General features: G+C 41.6%; 2 protein-coding genes across 2 annotated transcripts in view; both read right to left on the bottom strand.

Moving 5' to 3' along the window:
• Positions 1 to 13,616: 13,616 nt before the first annotated feature.
• S100Z (S100 calcium binding protein Z) lies at positions 13,617 to 21,127 on the bottom strand (the record flags this gene model as incomplete). The annotated part of the gene is given in 3 exon segments (XM_022550666.2): positions 13,617 to 19,077; positions 20,907 to 20,995; positions 20,998 to 21,127. Coding segments are annotated over 3 exon segments (372 nt in total), but the record flags the coding sequence as incomplete, so codon positions are not given.
• F2RL1 (F2R like trypsin receptor 1) overlaps positions 20,924 to 22,272 on the bottom strand; it is a 38,878-nt gene continuing 37,529 nt past the window's right edge. Inside the window, exon 3 of the transcript XR_016392708.1 lies at positions 20,924 to 21,034. The gene's annotated coding sequence lies outside the window, so the exon portion shown is untranslated. The remainder of the gene's footprint in view (positions 21,035 to 22,272) is intronic.

The following is a 22,272-nucleotide window of genomic DNA, read 5'->3' as shown; positions in this document are numbered from 1 at the left end:
ACTTCTCCCGAATTAACTGAGGTGTCAATTTCCACAAAAATTCTGCCAGGCTGTATTTTAAAAATATCTTCCCCAGTAGACTCCTCAACTATCTCTCAGACGGGTAATATTTGCCAGGAAATTACAGGACCACAAACCCCTTCTTCTCCCTGGATCCCCCGTTCACCTGAAGTAATGGTCAATTGCTCAAAACTATCAGCGGTGAGTCAGACCCAGAGATCAATAGAACAGAGCCCGAGGTATTACACAGAGTGATGATCTAAAGGTAAAGTTTAAGTAGTCCCAGTGGACATGCTAATCAGGCATTTTCAGAGCCTTCAGAACCAGGTGATGGTATCTTTTCTAGGGTGTCAGGAGCTCAGTAAAGAGCTTCCTGGTGCAGAATGAACAGGACAGTTGATCCAAATTGCCTCCTGCCCTAAACAACCAAATCTTCAACTCTGTGGCCCTGAGGCCCACACTGCAAGATTTGTGCCTACTCACCATGGAAATTCAGTTAGATTGGGTTTCGATGTGCTTCACAGCTGAGTTCAGACCTGGCTCTGCTGTGCCCAGAGGCCCTCGGGTGTGTCACTTGTGTGGACCTCAGTTTCCTCCTCGGTTAAATGCGGATTTGCACTAGTCAGGTCCCCAGATGTGCCCAAGCTCAAGACCCAGCAGAGAGTCTGTTCAACAGAGAGATCCCAGCCAGTGCTGGAAGAGTCCAGCCTGGGCCTCACAGATGACTCCACTCTGTCCAGAGGAAACACTGGATTTGGAGCTCGCTGGGTCTTTTCTTGGCTCTTAGATTTCTGATTTTAAAACATAAAACTACTCTGGGTAGTAGAACGATGTCTTTACCACAAATGCCTTGCCCTGTTATAGGAAAAGTAGGCCAGCAGCGGGTACCAGGAGCATCTCAGGATGCTGACGCCCAAGATGGTTTTATTACCATTTGCTTCTTCACATAAAGGTTGACACGTGTCTCCTTTCCTTTCATCTGTTCCTGATAGCTCTCATTAATCATTAATCACACGTCCTTCCTTCAGCAGGGTGGGGAATTAGTAATGAGGTTTCCAGGTGAGGTGGGCTCACACACACACACACACACACACACACACACGTCAAAGCCTCACTTGTGAATTTTTTTCAGCAAAGAAAAGCACAATATGCACCTTTCTTCTCTCTGGCATGTAAAAGTCTGGGATGGATATATAACTCAAAGACCAACCTTTTTCTATGTGTTGGGAGCATTGTTCAGCCAGGAGCTTTCATTCCACATCTGACCCCCTGTAATTTTCTCTCTGCAACATCCATCAACAAGGTTGATAGTAAGTTCCTCCTACAGTGGCTCAGACTCTAACAGTGAAGTAAACACAAGAGCCAGCCAAATAGTCAACTTCCAGCCCAGTAAGTGATGCTGGGAGTTTGCAGAGGGTTACAGAGCTCCATCTGGATATGAAAAGAGCCCTTGTTTGCAACGCAGCCCGAGCTGCTTCCACCTGCACATCTTCTATCATTTTGATGGGGAAGTGGAAGCTGTGTGTGGCTTTGACAGCTCACTACTCTCTGCAGCATAATTTGGAAAGAAAGCAGAGGCTCTAAGTAGCTTCCCCCTCCCGGCTCCCCCTTCCCCCGGAAAGCCTCTGTTACTACTGTGTAAAATGTGTCAGGAGGGACAAAGGATTCTCTCTCCCACCCTGAAGATGCATTATCATTTTCAAAATGCACTCAGAAGGCACAAGCACAACACTTACATTTAATTCTGCCAAGTAAAAGATTACTCGGGAAACAATCAAGTTCTAAAATTGCAGGTATCTTTTTGCTGCTTATATGTCCACCTTCTCTGCACAGGGAGATTATTGATGGCCCAGTTATAGTCCTTGTTTCCTTAGCAATTGAAGGGCCAAAATGTTATCATTTATAGAGGTCCCTATTGTGTAAAAATGACAGTGGATTAGACCCTTTGTTTCAAAACAGAGGAGGCAGTTCTGACTCAGGTTCTTCTAAAGGATATTTGAAATCAGTATAGATGGTGAGAGCATGGGAGGTGTTCTTCAATCCAGTTTCCATGGGTCTTTGAACATCTATGTAATGTCAGCACTCCCTCTGGCCCCCATGTCCTCAGAGCAGAGAGGGCAGGGGTGTGGGATGGGAAACACACACACACACACACAAACAGTCTTGGAGTCAGCCTGACCTCAGCTTGAACCCTGGCTTTGCCATGTATTAGCTATTTGACCCTGAGAAATTTGCTTTACCATTTTAAGCCTCAGTTTCCTCATCTGTAAAGTGGGGATACTAAATCTTACTTCATAAGCTTGTTGAGAAGCTTACCACCGCTTGGGTAAGTCAAGGGGACAAGGCCTGACCTGAATGAAGGTTAGTCCTCAACTCCCAATTTGCCCCTTTCTATGTGTGTCATTTCACATGTTGAAACTCTAATCCTTGTCTCATGTCTTCTTTCTCCAAAACGCTCTTTGGATTTTCTTTCATAGTTTTCCAGCAGTTTTCTTCAAGAACCTAAGCCACCATTGGGATGGTCATTAGCTTCCCAAGCCTTTGAGGTGAATGATTTTGCAGGCAGCCCGGTTGTGTCTGAGAAAGGTTGTGGAGGCCTAGTTTGTTGCCAGGAAGGATCAAAATGTAAAGGGAATGATGGGGCAGGCTGACCTTTCGAGACTTGGAACTTTTCACCATTCACAGTACATTCAATAAATCATTTTTGAGTATTTACTACATTCCAGACAGTAAACAAGGCCTACTTGGGTTTGCTCTCCTGGGGCTCGTGAGCCGGTAAGGAGAGACCCTTGTAGTCAATTTGGGCTCTAACAAGTACCATAGACTGGGGGCCTACACAGCCGATGTTTATTTCTCACAGTTCTGGAGGCCAGAAGTCTGAGGTCAGGGTGCCAGCATGGTTGGGTTCTGGTGAGGGCCTTCTTTCTGGTTTACAGACATCTACCTTACTGTGTCCTCAGACAGCACAGAGAAAGAGAGATCATCTCTCTCCTGTTTCTTCTTACAAGGGCACTAATCCCATTCATAAGGGCTCCACCCTCAGGACCTAATTACCTCCCAAAGACCCCATCTCCAAATACCATCATATGGTATGAGAGTAGGGCTTCAACATATGAATTTTGAGAGGACACAAACATTTAATCCATAGCATACACTTAATGATCAAACCCATAAACCAGATAATTTCAAATACTAGAAGTTCAATGAAAATAAAACAAGAAAAAAGAACAAAGAATGACTGGGGGTGGGGTCCTTTAGATAGGAGATCAGAACGGCCCTCCTGAGGAGGCAACATCTGAACAGAGATGAGAAAGATGAGAAGGAGCCATCTCCATGAGGACCTGGGGCAGAGGGAGAGCACAGTTTGGCACCCTTGATTGCACACTTGAACCCCAGAAAGTGGCCAGTGGGCTGAAGCTTTGGAGAACACGGTGTGAGTTGAGGGTGGAGAGGTAGGTAGAATGCCAAATCCCTAGTGCTTTGTAGGCCAGGATGAGGAACTTGGGCTTTAGAATACATCTCACCCAGAACTTCAGAAAAGACCTGAGGGATTCAAACTCCACTGAAAAAGGGACACGTAATTGCACATTTCATTTCTTGTGGGTCAGCATCTCTGCTTTGGGTCCTATTGTCTTGCTCTTACTACTATTAGTGTAAGAAGGAAGCAGCAGAAGTCTTAAAGCCATACACTCCTAGGAGAATCACAAACAGACTGAATGGGGTGGTTGTCCCAGCCACTAAGTGGTAAAGATGCTGTCTTAACTCACAGACAACGAAATCAATAATAAAACATTTAGAGGAACAACAACAGGAGATTAAAGACAGGAAGATGGGAGAGAGAAAACCTAATCCTTGTATTTACTATGAAAATTTATAAGGAAAAGCACAAACCAGATAGCTTTGCATCTCTTCAGGGGGAATCTTTTCCTTTCTATTTTGAAAAGCTGTCTCTACTGCCTTGATATGAAGAGAATGTCAGTCTGGTTTCATCAGCCTGCTCTCTCTCCAGCCCCCCTCATCCAGCCCCTCTCTGCTTTCTCATCTTTCTCTTGTCCTAGAGCCTACTTTGTCCTTTCTCCATCTCTGGCATTTAGCCTGTTCCTCAAATTCGGGTGTTAAGCTTTCTGCTTAGTTTTCTCTGGCATCTCTCTCCCCAGCTCCAGAGCCCCTGACCAGATCATACAAATGAACTTATCTATGAAACAGAAACAGACTCATAGACATAGAGAACAGGCAGCCTTGTGGCTGCCAAGGAGTGGGTGGAGTTGGGGAGGGATAGATTGGGAGTTTGGGATTAGCAGATGCAAACTATTATATATAGAATGGATAAACAACAAGGTCCTACTGTATAGCACAGGGAACTATATTGAATACCCTGTGATTAAACCACAATGGAAAAGGATATGAAAAAGAATGTATATATATATATATATATATATATATATGTATAACTGAATCACTTTGCTGTACGGTAGAAATTAATACAACATTGAAATCAACTATACTTCAATAAAATAAATTTTAAAAAATACTGTTGTACACTTGAAACATTGTAAATCAACTATACTTTAATAAAAATTAATTTTAAAAAGATACTCAATTCTGTAAAAGGCAGCTGTTAAAAATAAATTCAGGGACCTACCTGGCAGTCCAGTGGTTAAGACTCTGCACTTCCAGTGCAGGGTTCGATCCCTCTTCGGGGAACTGAGATCCCACAGGCCATGCGGCATGGTCAAAAAAATGTAATAAAATAAAATTCTTGGATAAAAAATACTTACTGTTAAAAAATGCTAACCATCATCTCAGCCTTCAGCAAGTCATAATCTTTTTGCTGGGGGAGGATTTTGCCTTGATGTTGGTGGCTGATGACTGATCAGGGTGGTGATTGCTGAAGGTTGGGGTGGCTGTGGCCATTTCTTAAATAAGACAGCCATGAAGTTTGCCACATAGCTTGATGGACTCCTCCTTTCACTAACGGTTTCTCTGTAGCATGCGATGCTGTTTGATAGCATTTTACCCGCAGCAGAACTTCTTTCAAAACTGGAGTCAGTCCTCTCAAACCCTGAAGCTGCTTTATCAACTAAGTTTATGTTTTATTCTAAATCCTTTGTTGTCATTTCAACAATCTTCACAGCATCTTCACCAGGAGTAGATTCCATCTCAAGAAACCACTTTCTTTGCTCATCCATAAGAAGCAACTCCTCATCCCTTAAAATTTTCTCATGAGAGTGCAGCAACTCAGTCACATCTTCAGGCTCCACATCTAATTCTAGTTCTCTTGCTGTTTCCACAACATCTGCAGTGACTTCCTCTACTGAAGCCTTGAACCTCTCAAAGGCATCCATGAGGGTTTGAATCAACTTCTTCCAACTCCTGTTAATATTTATATTTTGACCTCTTCCCATGAATCATGAACGGTCAAAGTGGCATCTAGAATAGTGAATCCTTTCCAGAAGGTTCTCAATTGACTTTATCCAGATCCATCAGAGGAATCACTGTCTATGGCAGCTATAGCCTTATGACATGTATTTCTTAAATAATAAGACTTAAAGGTCAAAATTACTCTTTGATCCATAGGCTGCAGAATGGTTGTTGTGTTAGAAGGCGTGAAAACAACATGAATCTCATTGTACATCTTCATCAGAGCTGTTGGGTGACCAGGTGCATTGTCAATTAACAGTAATTTTTTTTTTTTTTTCCGGTACGCGGGCCTCTCACTGTCATGGCTTCTCCCGTTGCGGAGCACAGGCTCCAGACGCGCAGGCTCAGCGGCCATAGCTCACGAGCCCAGCCGCTCCACGGCATGTGGGATCCTCCCGGACCGGGGCACGAACCCGTGTCCCCTGCATCGGCAGGCAGACTCTCAACCACTGCGCCACCAGGGAAGCCCTAACAGTAATTTTTTTTTTACATCTTTATTGGAGTATAATTGCTTTACAATGGTGTGCTAGTTTCTGCTTCATAACTAACAGTAATATTTTGAAAGTAATCTTTTTTTCTGAGCAGCAGATCTCAACAATGGGCTTAAAATATCAGTAAACCACGTTGTAAGCAGATGTGCAGTCATTCAGGCTTAGTTCCATTTCTAGAGAACGGGCAAAATAGATTTAGCCTAACTCTTAAGGGCCCTAGGATTTTCAAAATAGTAAAAGAGCATTGGCTTCAATTTAACATCACGAGCTATCTTAGCCCCAAACAAGAGAGTCAGCCTATCCTTTGAAGCTTTAAAGCCAGGCCTTGACTTCTCTCTAGCTATGAAAAGTCCTAATGGCATCTTCTTCAGTAGAGGCTATTTTGTCTACATCGAAAATCTGTTGTGTAGCATAGCCGCCTTCATTAATGATGTTAGCTAGATCTTTTGGATAACATGCTGCAGCTTCTACACCACTTGCTGCTTCACCTTGAGCTGTGTTATAGAGACAGCTTATTTCCTTAAACCTCATGAACCAACCTCTGCTGGCTTCAAACTTTTCTTCTGCAGCTTCCTCACCTCTCTCAGCCTTCATAGAATCAAAGAGAGTTAGGGCCTTGCTCTGAATTAGGCTTTATTAGGAAATATTGTTTCCTTAAGGCTGGTTTGATCTTCTATCTAGACCACTAAAACTTTCTCCACATCAGCAATAAGGATGTTTCACTTTCTTATCATCTGTGTGTTCACTGGAGTAGCATTTTTAACTTCCATCAAGAATTTATCCTTTGCATTCACAACTTGGCTAACTGTTTGGTGCAGGAGGCCTAACTTTTGGCATATCTCAGCTTTCAACAAGCCTTTCTCACTAAGCTTAGCGTTTCTAGCTTTTGATTTAGAGTGAGAGATGTATGACTCTTCCTTTTACTTGAACACTTAAGGCCATTGTAGGGTTATTAATTGGTCTAATTTCAATATTGTTGTGTCTCAGGGAACAAGGAGGCCCAAGGAGAGGGAGAGAGACAGGGGAACGGCCAGTTGGTGGAGCAATCAGCACACACACAACATTTATTAAGCTCACCATCTTATATAGGCATAGTTTGTGGTGCCTCAAAGTAATTACAATAGTAACATCAAAGATCACTGATCACAGATCACCATAACAAATATAATAATAATGAGAGAGTTTGAAATATTACGAGAATTACCAAAATGTGACAAAGGGACACGAAATGAGCAAGTGCTGTTGGAAAAATGGTCCTGCTGATAGACTTGCTCCATGCAGTTGCCACAAACCTTCAATTTGTCAAAAAACACAATATCTGTGAAGCACAATAAAGTGCAATAAAGAAGGTATGTATGTAAATATACATTTATATGTGTATTTTATATATAATTAAACTTTTTATTTTGAGATAATTACAGATTTATACAAATTGTGAGAAACTGATTTGATGCTTCTCTTTTCTAATGTAAGGGTTTGGTGCTATAAATTTCTCTTTCAGGACTTCTTATTTGTGTCCTATAAATTTGATACATTGTACCTTCATTTTCATTCAGTTGAGTGTATATTTTTAATTTTCCTGAAGACCTCCTCTTTGACCCATAGATTATTTAGAAGTATGTTGATTCGTTTCCCAGTGTTTGGAGAGTTTCATCTTATCTTTATGTGATGGATTTCTAGTTTGTTTCCATTGTGCTCAGGGAACCCTTCTCAGGATTTCAATGTGTTTAATTTTTTTTTAATGGCCCAGGATATGGTCTGCCTTCCTATATGTTCCATTGGCACTTGAAAAGAATGTATTGTCTGCTCTTTATGAGCAGAGTGTTCTATAAATGTCAATTAGATCCAGTTGGTTGATGGTAGTGTTGATTTCTTCTGTATCTTTGCTAATTTTCTGTCTACTTCTTCTATCAATTATTGAGAGAGGTGTGTTGAAGTCTTCCACTATTAACTGTGAATTTGTCTATTTCTCCTTTTAGTTCTATGAGTGTTTACTTCATAGATTTTGTAATTCTTGTTAGTACATATATATTTAGGATTGCTACATCTTCATGATAGATTGACTTTTTTATCAATATATAATTTCTCTCTCCATCTCTGGTAATTTTGTTTGCTCTGAAGTCTATTTTATCTGATATTAATATAGCCAATCTTGCTTTCTTTTATTAAAGTTTGTTTGATATAACATTTCTGTCCTTTATCTTCAACCTATCTATAACATTACATTTGAAATGAGTTTCTTGTAGACAATATAGCTGGGCTATGTTTTGTTGGGTTTTTTTTGCGGTACATGGGCCTCTCACTGTTGTGGCCTCTCCCGCTGTGGAGCACAGGCTCCGGACGTGCAGGCTCAGCGGCCATGGCTCACGGGCCCAGCCGCTCTGTGGCATGTGGGATCTTCCCGGACCGGGACACAAACCCATGTCCGCTGCATCAGCAGGCAGACTCTCAACCACTGTGCCACCAGGGAAGCCCATGGGCTATGTTTTTAATCCATTCTGCTAATCTCTATGTTTTTGTCGTATTTAGACCATTCACATTTAATGTAATTATTGATATTAGGGCTTAAGTTTATCGTTTTATTTTTTGTTTTCTGTTTGTTCACTGTGTTTTTAATTTCTCTGTTTTTTTTCTTCCTATATTTTTTGTGAGTTACTTGAATATTTTTTAGATTTCCATCCTGATTAACCTACAGCTTTAGGAGTATATCTTTTTTTATAGCTTTCTCAGTGATTGCTCTCAGTAGTTTATTCACTGCAAGAGCAAATCTAACTGTGCAGAAATTATTATCCCTACAATAAAATATCTAAGTTGTAAAATATGACTATCAAAACTTTTAATAATAAAGTTGTGATAATAATAATTACATTTTAAAATAAAAGCTTGAATTTTTTCTTTTATACTGGAAGTTCTCTTTCTATGGTGGTATTATTTAACTTTAGTCTCACCTTTGGCCAAATATTGAATTTAATGGTTGGCCATTGACAACTCAAATATGTATTCAGTGCACCTCTAAAAGCTGCTATCAAAAAGAATGAGATAAAATAGAATAGCAAAACAATTTTGAAAAAGAAGTATAAAATTATAAGACTCAGACCATCTCATTTCAAGACTTACTGTAAAGCAAGTTATCAAGACCATATGGTATTAGGGAAAAGATAAGCAATAGAGCGACAGAAGAAAGTCCAGAAATAGACCCATGCATATGTAACCAAAGGCAGTTCAATGGGAAAAGATAGTCTTTTCAACAAATATTACTGAAATAATTGAACATCCATGCCAAAAAATAAAAAAGAACTTCAATCTATATCTTCCACCATGTACAAAACTTAACACAAAATTTGTCATAAACCTAAATGTAGAATCTAACATTACAAAAATTTCTTAAAAATAAAAAAGAAGTAAAAGAACAAAATCTTTTTGGCCTTGAGTTAAGCCAGGGTTTCTCAGCCTTAGCACTATTTACATTTTGGATTGGATAATTCTTGTGTGAGGGGCTGTTCTGTGCATTGTAGGATGTTTAGCAGCATCCTTAGTTCCACTAGTCACCAGTAGCACCCTCACTCCCAGTCATAACAATCAAAAACGTCCTCAGACATTGCCAAATATTCAGATAGGTGGGTTGTCTCCCATTTGAAAACTACTGGCTTATGCAAAGTCTTCTTTGATACAATATCAAAAGCACGGTCCATTAAAAAAAATGATAGGGCTTCCTTGGTGGTGCAGTGGTTAAGAATCTGCCTGCCAATGCAGAGGACATGGGTTCGAGCCCTGGTGTGGGAAGATCCCACAGGCCGCAGAGCAACTAAGCCCATGTGCCACAACTACTGAGCCTGAGCTCTAGAACCTGCGAGCCACAACTACTGAAGCCTGTGCACCTAGAGCCTGTGCTCCACAACAAGAGAAGCCACTGCAATGAGAAGCCCATGCACCGCAACAAAGAGTAGCCCCTGCTCGCTGCAACTAGAGAAAGCCCTCATGCGGCAACGAAGACCTAATGCAGCCAAAAATTTAAAAAATGATAAATCTGACTTCTTCAAAATTAAAAATTTGTGCTCTGTGAAAGACAAGAGAATGAAAAGGGAGAAAATATTTGCTTAACACATATTTGACAAAGGTCTTATATTTAGGAAGTATAAAAATGGGTGAAGGTGGTCAAAAGGTAAAAACTTCCAGTTATAAAATAAATAAGCCATAGTGACTATAGTTAATAATATTGTATTGTATTGTATATTTGAAAATTGCTAAGACAATAGATCTTAAAAGTTCTCATCACAAGAAAAGAATTTTGTGTAACTATGTATGGTAATATATGTTAACTAGACTTATTGTGGTGATCATTTTGCAGTACATACAAATACCAAATCATTATGCTATACACTTAAAACTAACATAATGTCATATGTAAATTATACCTTAATTTTTTAAATCAAAAAAGAACTTTTAAAACTCAAAAACATAGGGGACTTCCCTGGTGGTCCAGTGGTAAAGAATCCACCTTGCAATGCAGGGGACGTGGGTTCGATCCCTGGTCAGGGAACTAAGATCCCACATGTTGCGGGGCAACTAAGCCCGTGTACCACAACTACAGAGCTCGTGCGCCTAAACTAGAGCCTGCGTGCTGCAAACTACAGAGCCCACGCGCCCTGGAGCCTGCGTGCCACAACTAGAGAAGAGAAAACACTCATGCCACAACAAAAGATCCCGCACGCCTCAATGAAGATCCTGTGTGCCGCAACTAAGACCCAATGCAGCCAAAAATAAATAAAATAAATAATAAATAAATCTTAAAAATAAATAAATAAAAACATAAACAACCCAACTTTTTTAATGGGCCAAAGACTTGAATAGATACTTTACCAAAGAAGACATATAGATGGCAAATATACATATAAAAAATGTTCAACATCATTAGTTATTAAGGAAATGCAAATTAAAACCACAGGAGATACCACTTCACCACTATTAGAAAGGTTAAAAATTTAAATCTCGTAATACCATACTACCCAGGAATCCCATGTTTAGGTACAAGCAAAAAGAAAATTTATGTCCATAGAAAAACCTGTTCACCAATATTTATAGCAGATTTATTCACAGTCACTCAAAATTGGAAACAATCCAAACATCCTTCAGTTGGTGAATGAATAAACAAATCATGGTAGATTCATACAATGAAATACTGCTCAGCAATAAAAAGGAATAAACTATTGAAAACACACAAAATCAGGGATGAATCTCAAACATACTACACTAAGTGAAAAAAGCCAGACTCAAAGGCTATATACTACATGATTCCATTTATATGATCTGCTGGAAAATGCAATACTATAGAAACAAAAAAACTAATCAGTGGCATCCAGGAGTTGGGAGGAAGTAGTGGTGGTTGGGGTGGCGGTATGAGAAAAAAACAGCCTTTTTTTTCTTTTTTAAGGAAAAATCCAGGGATGTTTCTTGTGTGTTTTTAATTTATCTTCCCCTGCAAAAAAAAAAAAAATCTTTAATACAACCTAATGAATGAAATGTCAGATGCATCTGTAGCCAATATCAGTACACTTAAGTATATGTTAATGTTGTATGGAAAGAGCACCTCTAAAATTGAAACTGCTTAAGTAGATTTCAGGGGTTTTAAAATGTTCTTGGGCCTTAACTTTCAACTGTTCTTTGCTCATACTAGGTGATATTTGATGACCAAATTTCTGTCACTTGGGAATTGCTAGCAGGGATGCTTGTCAATAACCCCTTTAAAAAGATTGTTTCTTGCTTATCCCTGTGGAACTCCAGGGTCCAGCACATGATAATTTGCTCTCTGTCAACAATGGGGCTCTGTTATTTGGTCAGTGCTATAACTGTCCAGTGGAAAATCTTTATAATGGTGATGATGTGAACAAAGAAAATCCTTGGCACTCTCAAGATAGGTTCACGTCAAAGATCATGTGCTTAACTCTCTGATATGTTGGTGCTATGCTAGGTGCTAGGGTTAGAAAGACAAGTAAGACAATACAAAAGAGGACATTGTAAAAGGCAAGCGGGGCTGAGGAAGTGGTCTCAGACAAAAAGACATTTTAGTTGGTAAGAGGCGCATAAGGGAGGAATAAAGCATGTAAAGCCAGAGTAGTGGGAATCCTCTCATAAAAATAAATAACATCACTTTCTTCTGATTATTTTTCATTGCTGAAACATCACAAATTAGATAAAATTATAAAGAAAACATCAAAATCGCCTATAACGCCACCATCCATGGTGAACATTTCGGTAGGTTTCCTTCCAGGCTCTTTTCTACGTACATATACCCGGATGTTAGAATATCGGCTGAAGCCTCAAGATAATAGACACCACATTCCAAAGGAAAGTTGGAGAAACCTATGTAAAACTTGCAAAAGGTGATGGTAGAAACCCCGAGTGCACCCTTAGGTGATCATGCTCCTCCAGTGAGTGATCTATATCAAAGAAGATGAGGAGGGGCTTCCCTGGTGGCGCAGTTGTTGAGAGTCCACCTGCCGATGCAGGGGACACGGGTTCATGCCCCGGTCCAGGAAGATCCTACATGCCGCAGAGCGGCTGGGCCCGTGAGCCATGGCCGCTGAGCCTGCGCGTCCAGAGCCTGTACTCCGCAACGGGAGAGGCCACGGCAGTGAGAGGCCCGCGTACCGCAAATAAAAAAATAAAAATAAATTTAAAAAAAGAAGATGAGGAGATGGGAATCCTAGAAGAGGATTCCGGGGAGAGGCCATTCAATTGCTGAGGCCTGCACTACTCTGGGGACCAGAAATCGCCTTCTTTCCTCCAGAGCTCAGGGGAAATCCTTTCCTCTGGGATAATTCTCCTTCTCCTGACATTTTCCTTGGAGACCTCTTACATAATTACCTTAATGGCTCAAGCTCTGGAAAACAAAAATTAGAAAAGGAAGTGGTTTTCAGGCAACTTTTGATTTCCAGGCCTTCCCTTTGTAAGGAAGCCTTTCTCCTCTTGATTGGGATAAAGAAAAATAAAAATTGCAAGTGGAAACAAAGCAGTATCTTAAAAACTCACGCTATAGCACTTTTTTGAAACCAAATTGGGACCATATCAGACACACTGTTATTTAAAGTTAATATTATATACTAGGCACTTTCCATTATAGTCAATGGTCTTTGAAAACACGTGTGTAATGACTGCATAGTGTTCCATTTCTTGAAAAGAAACTCTGAGAAAGTGGGAGAACTCAAGGGGAACAGTAGCCTCTTCTGGTGGCAGGCAGCCGGAGGCACCGACTTGAGAGAGAAGGTTGGATAAAACCCATGAGCTGCAGAACGAGGCTGGACCAGAAGTGCTCACGTGTCACCATTACCACCATCTTCACCGGTATGGTTACCACTTATTGAGCACTTATTATGTTCCAGGCACTTGCTATCTTATTTTAACCACCAGAGTTCTAGTTCTGCAAGTTGAGGGTACATAATATCCACCGAGAGAGCTTGCTATCAATGCAAATGCTCACCTACCCCTTTTCTCCTTTCTGGTTCATTTGGACAGGGGTGGGGCCTAGGGATCCCAACGATCAATGTGTTCCTTGTCGACTGATATAGGTGAGCCACTAGAGTTGAGACGTGCCAGAAAAATGAGGCTTAAAGAAGTTAGATAACTTGTCCCAGACCTTTGACCTTGAATCTGAGGAAGGCCCTCCTGGATACAAAAGCCTTTCTGTGCCCACCCCCCTGCCCCATTTCTTATTTGCAGAATAAGAAGTTATGAAGCAACAGGACCTGCTGGGGAGAATGCCAGTGGTTTGGGGCACCCTAGAGTATGAGGTGTAGGAGAGCAGATTCAAACAGTGGCTAATCAGGGAAGTGAAGGAATGCAAAAACAAAGTAGCAAAAATCAAGAAACTACAGAGCAGGATCCTGGTTCCTCCTCAAGGAATATATGTAACAATATCTTTGAGTTCTTCTGCAGAACTAAGGCCCCCACCCAGGTAGAGGATGGTGACTTCAGGCTGAGCACAAGATTCCTGGAGCACCACCCTGTTACCTCACCACCAACCAATCAGAAGAAAGTCACACACCCTGCAGCCCTCACTCTAAATTTTGCATATAAAAGCTTGTCCTCCAAACCATTGGGGAGGTCGGGGTTTTTTAGAGCACCAGACACCCATTCTCCTTGCTTGGCTCTGCAATAAACTTTTCTCTGCTCCAAATTCTGACGTTTCTGTTTGGCCCCTCTGTGCTTCGGCCACATGAACTTGTGTTCAGTAACAACACAAGGCAGTCCGGTGGCAGACTGTTGCTCCCCCTCCCCTGGGGCCTTAGGGAATGTTCCTTCCTAGTTGCTTCCACCTCTCCCCCAGCCCTCTCTGTGCCTAATGCCTTGTGTTGTCTTATATTCTTCCAAAAGGAGTATTCCCCACCAAGAACAATTCTACAGGTGCCTGCTTCCAAAACAGCACCTCCATACTTTTGTTCCGACCCTTTCCTCTTCATCCTAGAGCCTAGAGCATTTCTATCAGCACTGTCAACGTCTAGGAGTTTCTTAGAAATGCAGAACCTCAGGCCCCAGCCCAGACCTCCTGATGCAGAATCGGATCACCAGATGGTTCACACACATTAAAGTTGGAGCAGCCACTGTCCTGCACAGTTCTCAGCCAGAAGTTGATCTGATTACTTGATTAAGCAAGTCACCATAAAAAGGAGGGTTTTTCAACCCTGTTGGCATTTAGAATCACCTGGTGCTCTTTTTAAAATTCTGATTCCTGGGTCCTGTTCCCAGACCAATTGAATCAGAATCTTAGTGGGGGTGGAGCTTATATTCATCTATATTTTTATGCAGTAACTTGGGTGAGTGTAATGTGAAGTTAGAGTTCAAAACCACTGCTTTAAAGATTTAAATATTTTAGGGGGACATTTAGAAACATAAAAACTTCTCTAAGTAATAAGAAAATAATACATAAAATCCTACAATGGTTTCTCATAACATTCAGGATAAATTTCAAATTTCTCACATTAACACCCAAGGCACTTTCTGATTCTGAGCCCTGTCTACCTCTCCAGCCCCATTTCCTGCTCTCCCACACCCCATACCCTAGGGTGCCCCAAACAACAGCATTCTCCCCAACATGTCCTGTTCTTTCATACCTGTGTGACTTTGCCCAAGTTCTCTCTTTAATATCCTTGCCCCATTTCTTTGCCTCTGTAAAGCCTTCCTTAACCCCATGATTCTTAAGGAAAAACAAAAATCTGTTTTTAAAATTAAAACTTAAGGTTTTTGTTTTACTTTAATGCTTTCTAGCTGTTTGTATTGTCAGCCATATCTCAAGCCCAGGGCCCCAAGCAGACCTAGGCTATTGTCTTCCATAAGCCTTGTCTTCCAATAACCACACTGAGAAAATGTTAAACATCAGAATGTGCTAATTTAGAGATGACCCTTGAATATTGTTTAAAGCTGATTTAAGCTCCATCAAATGCAAGGCCAGTGCCTCTGGGCGGAAGAAATAATCAATTTTGCCTCCTACAAACTTATTGTAAGTACCTAACACGTACACACAAAAGAAAGGCTCTCCTTTACTAGAAAAGAGCTTTTGGTACATCATGTAATTCTTACTCATTTGAAATCTAATTTGACACACAAATTGCTTTTCCTAACTTTTCATCCATTTTTAGAAACACCATGAAATGAACATTGCTTTTCCATTTATTTCTCTCTGTTGAGAATGTCCTTCCTTTAATAGAACATGAGGAAATTTTTGGATTCACTTCTGATGATTTAGTGGCCCATTTTTCAATATGTAAACTTTGGACCAAATTAAGTGAAAAGTTTAAAGGTCCCTGAGAAATAGTCAGACCTTCTCTTGCATAATTAATATGCCTGCTTATAAGAAAAGAAGAGCCTAAACATCTCTGAAAAAAGTGTTCAATATTTTCTTCTCATTTTTTCTTCCAACATTTTGACAGATAGGAGTAAATAAATACCAAGGGTATACACTTCTCTAGAATGTTCTGACCTCTACATTTTCTCTGTCCTGTCTGCTCAGAATGGGCTTAAGGGAAACAACAAAAAAAATCCTACTTAAAGAACAAAATGACAGGTCTTAGCACTAGAAAGTCAACAATTGGCAGATTCTTTTATTTGTTTATTAAATATTTATTGAGCACCTACTATCAGCCAGATAGGGAGACTGGCACCTCTGTAAGCAGAATCACTTTGGTCAGGGTCCTTGATGTTACTGTTGATCTCTACCTTGGCAAATCTAAAGGTCAGGTCTCTGTTCTCAACTTACTCCTCCTCTCAGTGGATTTCACCCTCTTTCCTTCTCCAGAGACTTTCTCCCCTAGGCTTCTGAAGTACTGCGCTTACCTGGTTTTCCTTCTACCCCCTGACTATGCCTTTGGTGCATCATTTGTTGGCTCCTCTTTCTGCTGAAAGCTAACTGTTGGACCTTTCTTCTTCTCTATCCACATTCTCATCCTAAGTGAGCTCCTCTAGTCCTGTGGCTTAATACCATCTAGATGTTAATGACTCCCAAATCTATATCTCCAGTTCCCTGTTTACCCTGAGCTCTGGACTAGATCATATATCCAACTGTACATATGATATCTCCACTTAGATGTTCAATAGAGATCTCAAACAGAGCTATTCCCCTCAATGTCCCCACATAAAGCCCCTCCTACCCCAGTCTTTCCCATTTAGTAAATTGCATCATTTGCTTGGCCAAGAATCTAAACGTTAGGGATTGCATTCAGCTGCATGTTAACAGAATCCACCTTAACCAGAGAGCAGGGTTTTGTTTGCTTGTTTATTTTCATATAATAAGAGGACCAGAGGCAGGCAGACCAGAGCTGTGCACTGGTCCCCCTAAGCTAACAATGTTCCGGCTCCTTCTATCTTTTTTCTTCACTGTCTTCATGGTCGCAAGATGGCAGCCCCACCTCCAGCCTCACATTCACATGCCAATGGAAAGAAAAGGAAGGAATTAACAAGGTGGAAGGCACAGAGCCTATATGGAAAGAGCAGAACACTCCCAGAAATCCCTAGTAGATTTCTGCTTATCTCTCATTGCCTGGAACTGTTACAAGCTCTACCTCAGATACAAGAGAAGCTGGGAAATATGGCTTTTTAGCTAAGCACATTGCCACCCTGCACAAATCAGGGCTCTGATATATGGAAGAAAGGTAGAATGGACTCAGATAGGCAATAGCAGTACCCGTTCTATCGTCCTGGACTGCTCTCTTTTCCTACACTTGGTTACCAATCCCTCAGCAAGTCCTATCACTCCCACCTCCAAAAGACAGCAAATTCAGCTGCTTCTCTTCTTCTCCACTGCTCAGACCCCGGCCGGAGACACCATCGTCTCTCCCTCAGACCACAGCATTCGGCCTCGTAGCAGGTTGCCCTCTTCCACACTTGCCCTCTCTCTAGCCCTTTGTTCACACAGTGGCTGGGATGAGCACTTAAAATTATAAATATAATCACACCATTCCCTTTCTTAAATTCTCCAAAGCAGGGTTCCCCAACCCGCGGGCCACAGACGGGCACCAGTTCGTGGTCTGCTAGGAACTGGTCCGCACAGCAGGAGGTGGGCAGTGGGCAAGCCAGGGAAGCTTCATCTGCCTCTCCCCATCGCTCGCATTTCCGCCTGAACCATCCCCCACCCGCCCCCACCCGCATCCCGTCTGTCCGTGGAAAACCTGTCTTCCGACGAAACCGGTCCCTGGTGCCAAAAAGGTTGGGGACCCCTGCAAAGGATCTGTCACAGTTTGGGTTTCCTCCAAGCAGACCCTGACACAAGTAGCTTGAGAGATGCAGGACACATGGGTGGGGCTTCACAGCGAGACCAGGAAGGGAAGGCAGCCCAGAGCAGGTGCGAGACCAAGGCCTCCTCCCCCGGGGGCCACAGAAGCTCAGCCCAGGCGAAGCCCTGAGAAATGGCGTTAAGACACTTGCCTCAGAATCACCTGACCCCAGGGACAAGGAGGTATTTCTACACCAGCCCCCAAGGGGTGCTGGCCGCACTCTCTTGGCTTGAGCACCTAGTCCTGGACTTACCCCTCCCCTGAGCTAACTCACTGCAAAAGCCAGCACTTCCTTCCACTTCTCAGCCTTTCTGCTTACAGACCCTCACAGCTTCGTCTTCTCGAAGCAGAATCACAAGAGGGTGCAAGAGCCACTTTATTTCTTTAATAGGATAATTTCAAAGTACAATTTAAGGATGATGAATGTCTGAGAAATTTGCTGAGTTCTAGTCTCATTTGAAAGAGCTAAATTTTTGCGATGCTCTCTCTTTGACAAAAAAAGTATATAACATCTTTACTTGAGATGAATAGATACACACTACTATATATAAAATAGATAAACAGGGCTTCCCTGATGGCGCAGTGGTTGAGAGTCCGCCTGCCGATGCAGGGGACACGGGTTCGTGCCCCGGTCCGGGAAGATCCCACATGCCGCGGAGCGGCTGGGCCCGTGAGCCGTGGCCGCTGAGCTTGTGTGTCCGGAGCCTGTGCTCCACGGCGGGAGAGGCCACAACAGTGAGAGGCCCGCGTACCGCAAAAAAAAAAAAAAAAAAAAAAAAAAAAGATAAACAACAAGGACCTACTGTATAGCACAGGGAGCTATTGGGTTGGGCAGAACGTTCGTTCAGGTTTTTCTGTAGGATGATACGGAAAAACCTGAACGAACTTTTTGGCCAACCCAATGTATTCAATATCATGTAATAAATTATAATGGAAAAAAATCTGAAAAAGAATAGATACTGAATCACTTTGATGTACACCTCAAGCTAACCCAACATTGTAAACCAACTATTCTTCAATTTAAAAAAATATATATAGGAAAATTTCAAGAAGGGCATATAAAATTTGGAATATTTATTTAAAGTCAATATACTAAGGTATGCATCATTTACTAATACTAGCAACTAATTATATGTATATTATAGCTATAAATGGCAATACTATGACTATGGATCTGGAGGGTATAAATGAACAGTCGGTAAATAACTGTGGATATATTTCTGCCTTTAGATTAGCTTACTACTTGTCTTTCATTTCTTCTTCAATTGTTCTACAAAGTAATCATTACAAGCAACGGTCAGGGCTGCCACCCTGACCACGAATTCATTAAAATCCACTTCGTTGTCCTTATTGGCATCCAGGTCCTGCATTATCTTATCAACCAACTCGGGATCCTTTTGACACTAAAAGGAAAAAGAAAATTTCTAACTCCCAGGCTCTGAGGTTCATAATGACAACTGAAATCGTATCTTCCTTTTATCTACATTAAAGTTTGCATTTCCATTTTTAGCATCTAAAGCAATTTCCAAGAGCCTATTTGCAGGGAGGTTTGAACCAGGCACACATTCTAAATGAGTCTGGGCTTCCGCCCCACCCCCCACCATATAATCCTCAGACCTAAACACCAAGAGGAGCAAACAGCAGCATATCAAAGTGAGCTGGACAGGCTGAGGGCCAGGACCTGGGGAGGAAATCAGGGGGACATGAAAAGAAGGAAGCCTCGAAGCCAAAGGGGGATAGTGAGTGGCTCTGCCATTTACCAACAATGGGACTTGGAGCAAATCACTTAACATTTTAAAATGTCCTAATTTATCAAATGAGGAAAAAAATATCTCCCACAAATTTGGGGGCTACTTCAACACGCTTTTATAAGTGCTTAGCACCACGTTGTTAGATTTAGCAAGTAAAAATTCAGGATGTCCAATTAAATGTGGATTTCAGATGAGCAATGAATACTTTTTTAGTATAAGTATGTCCCAAATATTGCATGGGTCATATAATATTTTAGCTGGCAGCCTGTTTTGTGTGTCGCAAAACAAAACAGAGGCACCCAATAAAGGGTAGATCTTATAAGGATGACTCCATTTTATAGGTGGAAAGGAAAGCAAGAAGCCCATTGAGGAGATCAGGGTTCAGAAAGGGTGGGGCGGTGAAGCACCTACCTTTCCTATGATAAGAGGCTGATGAGAAATGTTTCCAAAAGTATAATTCACTTCCTCCAAGAACTCCCCATTGTCCTCTCATTAGCTGCCAACCACTAAATGGTTGGAAATTTAAATTGAATTGATCAGAATCAACTCAATCAAAAACAATTACAAATTTCACTTGAATAAATCAATGTGCCAAGTGTGGCCTACCGAGTTTTTTATCCTAAATGTTATGTAATACAGTAGCCAAAGTGAATTTGAAAAAGAAAAATGTTCTCAGGGACTCTTAAAATTACTGAAAAGGTATTGTATGTTAAAATTTTTTACTTTAAGCTTTTCCCATAGAGGGTGGGGATAAAAGAATGTCATAATTATAATTACTATCGTTTTAACACAGGGTTTGGACAGAATAACATCATGCCAGGCTATTACATGTGCTAAAATCAATTCGAGGCAACTCCAAAAACACAAGAGTGAGCATTTTCTTGAGACCAGGCTCCAAACACTCCATTGTAAGGTTTCACGTGTGGTTTCATTGAACTTTTGGCTGTTTTGAGATGTAAATCTATTCGCTACCCAACTGGTCACTGGCCAGACACACCCTTTCGGTCAATCCCAATCAGCTTGTTCTTGGCTGACAAACTCACCTGGTATTTGTTATTCACTAGAAAATTTGCCATCATATCATAAAGTATCCCAGGCTTCATTTCTGGCCCCAAACATAATATTTATTCACTTATAGACAGCAGGACGGAGCTCCGGGTATAACTTGTGTCACTAGTTATAACTATAACTCCTAGTATAACTAGCTATACCTTTGCTGTACTACGACATTGAATAATTGATAAAAGCCTCAAATATAATTTCCAACACTGGAAACCCTAACCCTAGGCACTACAGAAAAGCGCACATGCCTACAGACACAGAAAACAAAGGTCTCTAGTGTTTGCTTCCCTGTATTTAGAATCTCGATAGGAATTATACAATGTGTGGCAGGACACAGGAATTGGTGGTGTACATGGAGGCTATCCGTGAATGTGCACCACATCCACCCTCTACTGGATGGGGAGAAAAACCAGACTCACCGAGAGGAATTCTGTGAGGTGTCGCTGCAGGAGCATTTTCAGCTCCCCGTTGTTGATCTTGAGCCTGTCCCCCTCCTTGCAGGAGTAGCGTGGAAGATTCTAATCATGGCGTCCATGGCAATCTCCAGCTGGGTGGGCGTGTTGGCAGCAGAAGGGACCACCCCAGGGCAGGCCACCAAAGCCAGGGAAAGAACATTTGTGAAGGATAAGTGGGTGGGGAAACATTAACGCCTTCATTAAAACGGAATATTGCCATCCCCCGGTCAGCCCGCGCCCCAGGTGATGGTTGTTAAACCATGATAATCAATTAACCAAACATTCTGCCCATCTAGAGCAAGCCACAGAGATATTTGTGGGTGAGTTTTTCTCCTGCCTAATCCCCACTCCCCAACGATGGAGCCGGTTCAAAGTGTTTGGAAGTTAGTAATCAGACAACAAATACAGAGTCATGATAAACACAGATTAAAAATAAACAAAAAGAGGAAGGAAATACGTAACTTCATACCTGTTCAGCGAGTGCAGGGCTCTGTCAACAGGTGTTTACAATTAAACTATAAGCCTATATACCCGGGGGTTTCACCCCAGCACATTTGTTCCCAAGAAGATGAAAATTGGCAGTGACAAGAGATTCAAGTGGAAGTAACTCTGAGTCTGTTTTTAATCACGAGAAGGAACAGGTGTGAGCTGCTGCCCCATGGGCCATCAGGGAAGGGCAGGCCCCCCACTGTGTGCCCTGGAAGAGAAGACAAAGAGGGAAAGAGAAGCCTTCAGCTACCCCTCATTACGGAGAGTGTGGGTACAAATGCAGTCAGTTGCTAGGAAGCTGATGACTGGGAAGAACTCTAAAAATAGAGGAGCAGAGAAAAAACCCTGGTTCAAACTTGGAGACTCCTCAGCAAAGCCAACAGCAAGGTCAAGGGAATATGCTCAGAGCAGACTCGTTAAACTAACCCAATGGACAGTGGTGAGTCGTCTAGCTGTTAAAAAAAAAAAAAAGAGGAAGCTCTCCACGTGCCAATTTAAAAAGGAACAAAGCAGCGACCCTGGGGGTGTAGGAAAGAAATAAAGCTAAGAATATATATGTGTATATATACTTTAATTTGTCTAAGGAATCACTGAAAGGTTACCAAAGAAAGTAAAAAAAAAAAAAAGTAGTAGCTATAAGGGCCAAGGTGGAAACAGAGCGGTTGGGAGTAAGATTTCTCACTTACCCCTTTTAAACTGATTTTAACTTATTCAGTTATAGGACTGTATTGCCTAGTCAAAAACTAAAAAAATTGAAATCCATGGAATGAAGCCCTAGAAGCCATGCATGTAGGAATCCACAGCGGGGGGATTTCTAAGTGAGAGAAACTTAACAAAAAAT

The sequence above is a fragment of the Delphinapterus leucas genome, chromosome 3 (assembly GCF_059928025.1).
Source record: "Delphinapterus leucas isolate spDelLeu-1000000601 "Yukka" chromosome 3, BTC_Dleu_Yukka2, whole genome shotgun sequence".
NCBI lineage: Eukaryota > Metazoa > Chordata > Mammalia > Artiodactyla > Monodontidae > Delphinapterus > Delphinapterus leucas.
This window is presented reverse-complemented; position numbering and strand designations above follow the sequence as displayed.